General features: G+C 40.5%; 1 protein-coding gene across 4 annotated transcripts in view; it reads left to right on the forward strand.

Moving 5' to 3' along the window:
• DOK5 (docking protein 5) overlaps nucleotides 1-10,294 on the forward strand; it is a 44,506-nt gene extending 34,212 nt beyond the window's left edge. For 2 of the 4 annotated variants that reach the window (XM_042801296.1, XM_042801297.1), the window contains exons 7-9: nucleotides 6,412-6,474; nucleotides 6,686-6,806; nucleotides 9,659-10,294. In XM_042801296.1, coding sequence (XP_042657230.1) covers nucleotides 6,412-6,474; nucleotides 6,686-6,806; nucleotides 9,659-9,726 — 252 coding nt within the window. In that variant the 3' untranslated portion in view covers nucleotides 9,727-10,294. The remainder of the gene's footprint in view (nucleotides 1-6,411; nucleotides 6,475-6,685; nucleotides 6,807-9,658) is intronic. The other 2 variants (XM_042801298.1, XM_042801299.1) reach the window with 1 other exon arrangement.
• Nucleotides 10,295-10,550: the final 256 nt, after the last annotated feature.

The following is a 10,550-nucleotide window of genomic DNA, read 5'->3' on the forward strand; positions in this document are numbered from 1 at the left end:
CCAATGAACAGTGTTTCTTCAATGTGATTTTAAGTTTTGATTCACAGATAATAAGCAGTCTGATTATCACTCTTATTAAATTCTGCTTGATTATAATATTTAGGGTAATATATATAACTGGGATTGCTTTTCAAGAATCGAAACAACAGGGAAACATAGTCCTTGATTTTTGTGTTTGCAAAGCTATCAATAAGTGTGAATTAATACAGAGATGAAAACCTCCTGTCACTGCACATTCTTATTGGGTTCCTTTGATTAATCAGCATCATGACTTTGTTTGGAAGCATTTCTCATCAATCTATTTGCAAAATGTTGTGGCTCATGCTCAGTTTTCCATTTGCTAATTGATGTCTATACTCCAAGGATGATTTGGAAAGAGTCATATGGTTCAGATTAAACTATGCGGAAAGACTAGATGTTTCTCTGATCTCTCAGTGGATGTCTGTTTTGCACATGTGGTTTTTGTATCCAAAACTTGTTTTATGACACACGTGGCTGGTAGGTTACTAACATAGAGATTGAGAAAAGATAGTGTGGGATGTCTAAAAGCATTATGTCTAGGGAAGGCAGTTTTATGGCACTTGTACCTAATGAGTTTCAGCATCTTATTAACTTTTGGGAGTTTTTTTTTTTTTTGTTTTTGTTGTTGTTATGAAGCCTGTAGAGTGAAAAGTAATGTTCTATTTATCCCATATCACAATTGATCTCTACACTCGAGGACTATCAGGATGACCCTGGCAGCAAAATTAGTATCCTGAAGATAACAGACTTTCTGGAATACATAAAATATCCAGAATGGACAACTGTGGAAGAACTTGACTATAAACAACATCTCTATTCCAGGCAGTAGTAATTTGGTTTATGTAATCTGCAACAAGACTTATGTCTTTTTCTTCTTGTAAACATAAGCACTGCTGTTTATCTGCATCCATGTCTAATCCTTTCAGTAATTCTACTAACATCTTGGTTTCAGGGATAAGTTGTGATGAATTATCCCAGTATTAACTGGATGACCCAGCTGGGATGAAATAGAAAATACCATTACTATTTGTGGAAACTTGAGAAGATATGAGAGTGGATGCTGAGGGAATGGAGAAGGGAAAAAATTTTCTTAAGTACTTGTATTTCTTTTAATTCTTCCACTTTCTTGGACATGAGACAGAATATATGATAGGGAAGTTAATTCTATTAATAACAGTCCGATGAAGAGGAGCAAATGAGGAGAGAAGGAGCAGCAGGATACTCTTTCCAAATGTCCTGACCAATTTTGTGGACTGAACAACTGATTGCTTCAGCTAAGCATTCAGGCAAATGGGTAATTTTGATGTTTGTAGAGCAGGTGGGATAACTGAAATGGGAAAGTGAGCCAAATTCAGCTTTGGTTTTATATGGGTCATACAATGTCTTTACTTTGAACAGGAAAGGGACTGGTTAGTGTTTGTATATAAATTGCACACTATATATACTGTGATATATCAGTGTTCAGCTGAGGCTTCTCTGTTAACTTCTGGCTGGTGTCATTACAACGTGGTCACTTCTGTAAAGCCTGTGGGAGAGCGCTGTGTCTGTGAGGATAAAGTCCTGACGCGGAGCCTTTCTTGTGACAGCATCTGCCCTGGGTCTATTTAGACCACTTGCTTTTCCTAGCACTTCCAGTTTCACTAGGAACAGCTTGATGCTTTGCTTGCTTTCTTTCAAAAACATTAGAACTAGGAAGTGAATTATGGAGCCAGCAGCACTGGCATTTTTCCTTTTCCCAGTAAAGTATCATCTAGCACCATCTTTGCTGGTTTTGACTTTTTTTTAAAACCAAGAACCTTTTCGTTCTAGTTAATGAAGGGAGCTCTTGTTCAAAGATAGCCAAAATTATCTAAGTTGAGACAGATGGGTAGATGATACAAGTACTCAAACAGTAACTAAATTAAGCAGATTAAAATTAACCTATGCTAACTCAGCATAACGAGCTAACATTTGCAGCCCACCAGGATCAAAAGTGATTGAGTAACCTGTTGAGAGCACAATTTAATTTTAAAAACCAGGGACAAGTTCTGTAACAACAGTGAATAAGCTTACAGGCAATTTCATATTTGTTGGTTTTACATTTATGTAAGAGCATCTTTAATAGATGATGTCTGATGCTGTACTGTAAAATTTCTGTCTTACAAGTGCCATTAGACTCAACAGATGCACAGTTGCTATAGATTTCAATAGAGAGCAGCTGCACAATCTCTAAAAGCTTTTTCATGAACACTATGTCCAACCACAATCCCTAAATCTAAATTTATAGACCCTATAGTGCTAAGTGGGGCATAAGAACATATTCCTGGTGAACTGAAAGTCCTGTAATTTAGTAGCAGAATATATTTTTTTCAGATGAGTTCATATGCCTCTGAATGCAAGTTTCCCAAGTCTGTCATAGAAACGTTGTCTGGTTCCAAAATACTCAGTAAGACTTGGTGGCTTCTCTGAGGTTCGAGACAGAGAATCATTGTATCAGTGTAGAACTCAGGTGGCTTATTTTGATGATTACAAAATATTTGCAAAGTACATCTTTGTTCAGATTGATTGATTTTCTCTGTATTATTCTTCTGCCTTTGAACGCCTCAACAAGGAGTTCATTTTAGATGCTTGAACTTCATGCTCGGCTGTCTATATTGTTCCTATCTCCAAGAATTATTTACCCTGAGTGAATTTTTGTTTCAGTGAAGCTTGAGCTATTATTTACAGAAAGGGTAAATAAATGAAGGAAGTAGGAGATACGGTAGTGAGAAATGAAGTCTAAATTGAGTGTCTTCTGTTTGCTCCTGTAATCCTGACCACTGCTACACCAGTGATATGATTATCCGAGAGTAAGGTGAAGATGGCATTAAGCTACCTGAGGGCTCCTGGAGCCTGTGGAAACAAAAAAAGGGGAGGGGGAGTTGAATATCCCATGATGACAGAGTGAAATAAAGCTGCCAAGTACTGTTGAGAATGTGGGCTATAATGTGTCTATCACCTCCCTAGCAGTCACTGTCTTTATATTACAGTATGTTGGTTCAGTTTGTGACTATAACTGGCTCTGGCTCCTGAAATGCATGTGGAAAATTGATGCAATAGTGGTTCCTCAGGTGGGAACCTCACCCTGACACTTTCTGTTAATGTGCTGTTGCTTTCTGCTGAGGTCTGAGCATATGCTGACCAGAGTCTGTGACACTTCCACAAGTGGGTTTCATTTATTTTCCTTTTCAGTGAAATCAAATATCTCTTCCTTTCTTTTTTTAAAGGGAAGAAAGAGCTGGCTTTACTTGGTGATGCGTGAAGCCATTCTGGTCATTTGGTAACTCATCTCATCCAACTGTCTCTTTCCTTTCACTTTTGCATTGCCAGACAATGGAAAGATAATATCTATTCAGGTTATATTTTCATGAGTATTTGGTTGCCATGAAAACTGACGGGAGCAGTGCTGTGACTTGACTGCTGTCATTTATGCCAGCTCTCAGTTCAGGCTGCTTTAAAAAAGATTACAACTTGACATCTCACTAAGAAGTAATAACAGTGAGCTTCCCAGTTTTGGCAGCTAAACCTCAGTGCTTCATAAAAAGATATTATCAGCCAGATTACCAGCAGCCTTCCCTGACTCTTCTTTCCTTCTCAGCAACTCAGGTGTACACTTTGCACTTGATACATCTGATGTGCCTCTGTCCAGGCTGGAGCTGGCTTTTCTCTCTGACCACTTCCACAGAGATTCACAATTAAGAGTGGAAATGATGCTCACTAACTTTAGAAACAAGAGGAGAATATTGAGTATTAGTGTAAGATGGATAGTAGTCAAAATGGCAGCCATACATTAGTGCCCTTTAATTTCTGAAGTTGTTTCTATTAGTTTACTATACTGTAGTTTTGCTGTAATGAATTTAGCAAATGTTTCTTAAGCAATTACCATTCTAATTGATTTTGATTGAATACATCAATCAAAATCAATTAGATTTCAAGATGAAGGTTTACCTAGTGCAAGTTGTTCTGAAAAATCTTTGAAAATTGGATTGTCCAGCCTGAGGAAACCAACCAAACCTAACAAATCTTAAATCATCTTTCTTTTCTTTCCTTTTGGATCCATGTTCACAGCTAACTTGAGAAGAATGTAAATCCACACACACTCCAACATTTGGGTGGGGAGGTTGTGTTTTTATGTTGGTTCTTTTTTGATTTTTTTTTTCTTTTCTCAGCAGTACTTTTTAATTTCTTTAATTTTTAATGCAATTTTGCCAGTTTGTTAAGGTGGGATCCAAGAAAGAAAATATTAGTCTTTCTTCCCTGAGCCTCCAGGACTTATGGGGACTAATTGCACTCTGTGTTTGACCCAGACCTGTGCCTTAGCTCAGCAAACTGCCTTAGTATAGCTCTGTACATCTCTCATTCAGGTGACAAGAAATGACAAGAGGTGGCACAGCAGCTGCCCAGCTGCTCTTGGCACTGACTGCTGATGGCTGCAAGTGCTGCTTCTCCATTCCTTTCCTCTGCAAATCTCTTGTAGCCACTGGAGCTGCGGGGTGGCTTTGTGTTGTCCCTCACCAGTTCTCATATCTTTGCTGCTTCTTTGGTTTAAGAGTGACTTAACATAACTTGATCCCTGCCAGGTGTGCAGGGAGCTGCGTTCGAACTGCTTTGGGGATCCTGATCTCCTTTCAGGTTTCAGCATCCTCCTTCACCTCTGGGCAGAAGAGGGTGAGAGGCTATGGATTAGATGCCCTTCAGTTAACAATTTATTTGTTGTATTGACGGGATGTGGAGTCACACATCCCACCTGGCGCTCTGCTCGCAGATGTGTGTTCCAGCATATTAATTCTGACTTTTCGACCTGCTTACGGTGCCAGGTGCTTCTGTGGCATAAAGCCAGGTCATTATCAAGTTATTCCTACTCTTTCTGTTGCCACAGAGATACAGTAGGTTAATTGTAAGAATGAAATCAATCGTCATTAAAGCTGCCTTTTGCTCACAGTCCAAGGTGTTTTGATGAAATGCTGTGTATTCAGGACATAATATACTAATTCTTATCTCCAGCTGTATGGTTTTTAATTTTTACTGCTGCTGATTGAGTTCAGGAAGGACACCCCTTCTGGCCTTTTTCCGTGTCTTCAGCTAATCTTTCTCTAGCCATATCTCCTTTTTTTAATTTCTTTTTTTTTTTTTTTCCTCACTCAAAATTGCCTATTGTTTTTTTTGCACTCCTCCTGACAGCTGAACTGTTGCTCAAAGTGCCTTAGCTTGCTGCCCAACACGCCAATAAATGGAACCACCAAAAAAAGATATCTACAGCCCAGAAATGCCATCTTCACAATGCTCTGCTGATTTTTATTTTCAGTAAAATATCTATCATTGATTGTTTCCATGGTGCTGAGGTCTGTGTGGTGACACAGCTAAGGGTGTCGGGGCTTTAGTGAAGGAGCTGTAATAAATATGCTGTACGATGTAGGTGGAACCTTGCATGGTGCACTGATTCACATCCAGCTGACGTGGAGGTGGGTGTTTTAAGAGCAGGAGTTGATCTGTGTTTGGTTTTGTTTTGTTTTACCTTCACATCACAGGCACAGTGTCCACCATACAGAGAGGAGGTTGAAGGTAGATGGCACCTTTAAAAAACTTGGAAATGGGTCTCTTCGGATACAGCCAGCCCTCACCTCTTTTCTGTGCTTGCTTCACCTGTTTGTTTTTGCTCCAGAGTATCTTGTAAAAGGTCCTTTCACCTCAGGTTTTGTGAAACGTAAATGTAAAACTTACTCTTTTGTAAAAAGCTGTCTTTATAAATTAGAAAAGTCAAGTGAAGTCTTGGTATATTTGAACTGATGTTTTCCCAAGCTTTGGGAAGAGAATTTTAGCTGTACTGTGAAGTAAAATCCAAATATTTTTTTATCAGCTTGCACATACACCTTGCTGAATTCATGGGGAAAAAAAAAAAGCCCTAAAGTAGTCAGTTCTCATGCATTTTTGAGTTAAGTATAGTATAAATAACAGCTGTGATTATGTAGGAAAATGTAGCTGAAGACCCTGTATGGAGGGGGAAGTGTGAGATGTGCTTCCAGCAATGCACTGCAGCCCGTGTGCTCTCCTCTCAGCACACCTGGATGTGCTGTTTGTTCAAGGAATGCAGCTGAAGAATGCAGTTATCTCCTGTTGAACTCCTGTGCCATCCAGCTGGCATGTTCCTCAGCTGTAGGAGAGGGGAGGTGAAGAGAAAATACTTCAAAACTAACAAGAACAACTTGTCCTCACGCATGTGAAACATCTCCCATTGGGTTCACGATGTGCTGAGTCTGTATTTAGCTTTGGGAAGTTGCTTGCCTAGCTGGGCCGACCCTCTGATGGCTTTGCTGCTAAAGGGGGAACATACTGGCACTCTTACCTTCCGCTGATTCCCCGTTTCTGTTTCAGCTGCTTGAGATAAAACTCCCCTCAGGGGAAGCAGTGCTATCCCAGGACCAGGGGAGCACCAAGGTGAGCTTTGGTGTGCAACAGCAGCGTGGCCTCCTAACCTGAGTGGTGTGTGCCCGTGGAGACTAACCCCTGAGTTAGTTGTCGCTGCTCGGGTAGGGTGGGCTCGTGGAGGGAGGCAGAGGTTGTGCTGGCTATCTCATTAGAAGTTCTTGCAGCCAGTGGTTGTGCTATTCTCAGAGTGTCTCCTTCACATCAGTTTACTGCTTTGCAGCTTCAGATGAAAATGAGCGAGCGAGCCGTGTCCCTCAGCACCATGGTGCCCTTGCCCCGCAGTGCCTACTGGCAGCACATCACGCGACAGCACAGCACCGGCCAGCTCTACGGTCTGCAAGGTAAGGGGCTGGGGTGGAAAATGTCATTGTACAAATCAGAACATGGCATTGTTGAATCATTTCAATATCTGTTGATCTCATTGAAGGCTGATGTTTGGTCTAAGCCAGTTGCCACCACTGGTTGATGGAGAGAAGGGCACATCCCGCCTTAAAATGGACAACTTGGCAGAGGGGTTGACATCAGGAGGTGCTTTCCTTACTTGCCATTAGAAAGGAATCCTTCATTTGACAAGTTTTCTGACCATTTTTACAGGATGGCCAATTACCAAGGTTTGCCCGATCCTTTCTGCTACCCAACTCTTTTAATGGCACCTGATTTTTTGCCAGATTTACATCCATTTGGCTCCCCTCTCCTTTAGATGGCTGCCTCATACTAAGAACGATGCAGTCTTCATTATCCATTTTGTGTACTTGCTAACATTCAACCAAAACAACTGCATCCTCAAAACCAGCTGAATTAGGGAAGGTAAAAGGAAATGGCCATGATAAGTAGTTGTAGAAAACTGTTGCTTGAACAGCTGCAATTCTGCCCACCATGCATTGCAGCGTGGCCTGAAGATGGGCAGATGTCTTCTCCAAATCCCTTCCTTGCTGTCAGCCCAGGGTGGAGCACAGCTCAATCCCTTCATGCCTGAAAACCTCCCCACGCTGCAGAGAGGGAGGAATCGCTCCCCAGGGAGGTCTCTGCACCCAGTTGTCCCTTCGTGGTCACCAAGGGCCATCTAGTGGCTAGTGAGCATGCAGGGGGCAGTGCCTGCGGGAAGGATGGCTAGCGGGGCCTCCACAGCAGTGCTGGCCTGAGCCATCTCTGCTCGGGTATTTTCAAAACTGAACTTCAGTGTCCTGAGACAGTGAGAACTGCAGCACCTAACATGCACTGTTGTTGCTTTGTGCCTGTTTCCCCAGGAGCTACAGGTGCTTAGTACCTTTGAGGAGCTGGTCCAAAGTCAGCATCTTGTAGCCATGGGTATCTTTAGAATTAAAAAAAAAAAAAAAGAACAACCACCAAACAACTAACACCCCATTTGTACTTCAAAACACACTCTTCTACTCTAAGCTACGTGGGTTGGCTGAGTTAGTGTTTGTACAGAAGTTGGTATTGGTGAGTTGGGAAGTCAGGATCAGGGCATTACTTGAAAAAGCCAGCAGCAAACAGATTAAACACTTAATAGGAGTGCAGCAGCCTGCAGTACTAAATGGAAGGAGCCAATAACTGCCAAAACTTTATTTTTGCATTGTATGGAATAAAGGCTGAGCTTGATTAAACATTTGGATGATGAAGATGGCCTGAAGCAGTTTCCTTTCACCATCAGGGGTATTAGAACGAGAAGCTCAGCTTCACCATTAGGATACAAGTTGTTTCTCTGTCATCCCTGAAGGTCAGTCCTGGTGTGTGCTGCACCAAAGGGCAACCCTGCTCTTGGTGCCTCATCCTACTGTAAAAAACCCCCACAGCTAAACCTGTGTTTAGCAGAAAACCTCAGGAGCTGGCAGGGCTTTCTAGTAACGGAGATACCATTTACCAACATCAAGCATTCAGAAATCATTAAACAGATATTTTTAAACATCCTGGTTTGGAAAACTTTCCGAATCATCTTTTTTTTTGGTTTCTTTTTTCCTCCTCTCTGATACTAGCAATTTCACAAGGAACAATGAATGATAGATATTTATTTTACTTTTTTTAATAAAGCCAGAAATTGTAAAGGTTAGCACCTCCGTAACATGGAATATCACAAGCTGTGATTAAAAATTACAGGTGCTGGCAGCCCTGACATATATAGCCTTATTCCATTCTGGTCCTCTGATTTCCAGCAAATCATAAAAGCTAGTATTTTTCCGTTTTCCTTTTTTCAACACTAGAGGGGGCAGGCAGCACATAAAAAGAACCAGCTAAACCCAGCAAATGTTGCAGAGGAGGGATGAATAATAAAAGCAGCACTTAGATGCCTGTTCAAATTTGTTCAAGAAATTAGGGCATGGGAAGATGACCTGCTGATGGCAGCCTGTGGCACACATGAACAAGACTGCTTGCAGCACTCTGACACAATCAGTGGATTGGTCTTACTGTGCCTTACTATAGAGTCCTTTATTAAAACAATAATTCACCATTGAATTGACAGAAGATAAATAGATTGTATGGGTACAAACCACTTGTTTTATATTTAGAGAAATAGCATGCCTGTTAAACTGGAAATAAAGGATGCTAGGAGATTGTCATCATGAGAATGGCGTAAAAGTCTTTGTAAAATAAGTAAGCCATGCAGCCAACATTGTAATTAGGATATACATTGAAGTCCTTGTCTAGTTCAGCAGTCAGGGCTATTACTTCCCTGGTACCCCGACTGCCTCTAATTAGATTAGATTTCCAAAATGCTGAAATGCTTCACTTACTACTAGAAAAAGAAATATGAAGTAGTTGTTGTAGTGACTTGTATAATTCCATATATATGAAGCAGCATTTCAGTCACTCAGTGGTAGAGGCACCTGAAATCTTGTATGCAAAAATTTTCTTCCACCAAAGTTGGAATATATGATTTCTGAATTTGCTCGTCTTCTTTTCTAATGTACATAGAAGAACTGATAATAATATTGTGAGCTAAAGTGCATTTTTAATTTAAAATGCAAAATCAGAATTTTTAAAAAGTTAATTTGCTTCATACAACTTTCTGTTCTTAAGAAACTGGGAAGGGGTATCTGAGTGGAGGTGTTTCTGAGATGGAGCAGCAGATTAAACAGGGATAAGTTTAATTAAAAGGCTGTAATGTGTAGTTCACATAGTCCTTTATAAAATGCTGAATAAGGTGCCTATGTCTTACTGAATGTTCTGTTTTTTTGCATCTGACTTGACGAAGATGTTTCTAGCCCAGTGAAGCTTCATCGCACGGACACTTTTCCAACCTACAGGTCAGACCATCAATAAAAGACTGTAAAGAACTTTACAGACTCTTTGTCTTCTGACAAACTGCCCCAGTGGATGACAGTGCTGATGATAAGCAAGGATGGAAACACAGAAGAGTTCAGGTTGGATGAAAAATTCTTGCAATACAAAGGTTTTTTTAAACTTTGCCAAAAGCTAAAACTATTCTGTAGATATTGGGGAGGGGAAGAAAACCAACAAACCCTCCAGTGTATCTTTTATATCTTACAGCTGAACAAAGAAGAAATCACTCCCTAAATATTTCCAAATTTTTTGTATGATAGGTATGTTGTAAATACATGAGACTTTCCTGTTGTAGTGTGGTTCCACTTTGTCTATTACAGCTGTGTGTTCACTGATGTCATCTGTGTTATCCTCGTTTGTTGTAATGCTTATCTTTAGTTATTTACATAACTGTTCAGCCTAATCCTTGACCTTTGAAATGGTGGCCAGTTTTAAGCAGCTATTGGATACGATTTTTCCTCTTTGAAGCCTGATGAAGACTTGATTGATTTCTTTTAAAAGCTCCTTCTTTATCTTCTATTGCTTGTATTTATTTCCATCTCTGTAAATGTTTAAAATAAAAAAAAAGTCTCACTTAATTTGTGGTATAGTTCTTTCTGTCATCACTATCAGCATCATGAGCAGAGCTGCTGTGGAGTCCCTAGGGCACCAGAAGGGATGATGGAGGGGGACAGTGGTTTGCTGTGTGTCCTCGCTCCACATCTAAAGACACACAACCACTTGTCAGGTGTCCTAGTGAAGCAGAGTAGTAGATTCAACAGGAATCTCACAATGCTACAAAACATTTTATGGCAGAAAGCTGA

This window comes from Tyto alba, unplaced genomic scaffold (assembly GCF_018691265.1).
Source record: "Tyto alba isolate M040663 unplaced genomic scaffold, T.alba_DEE_v4.0 Super-Scaffold_33, whole genome shotgun sequence".
Taxonomy (NCBI): domain Eukaryota; kingdom Metazoa; phylum Chordata; class Aves; order Strigiformes; family Tytonidae; genus Tyto; species Tyto alba.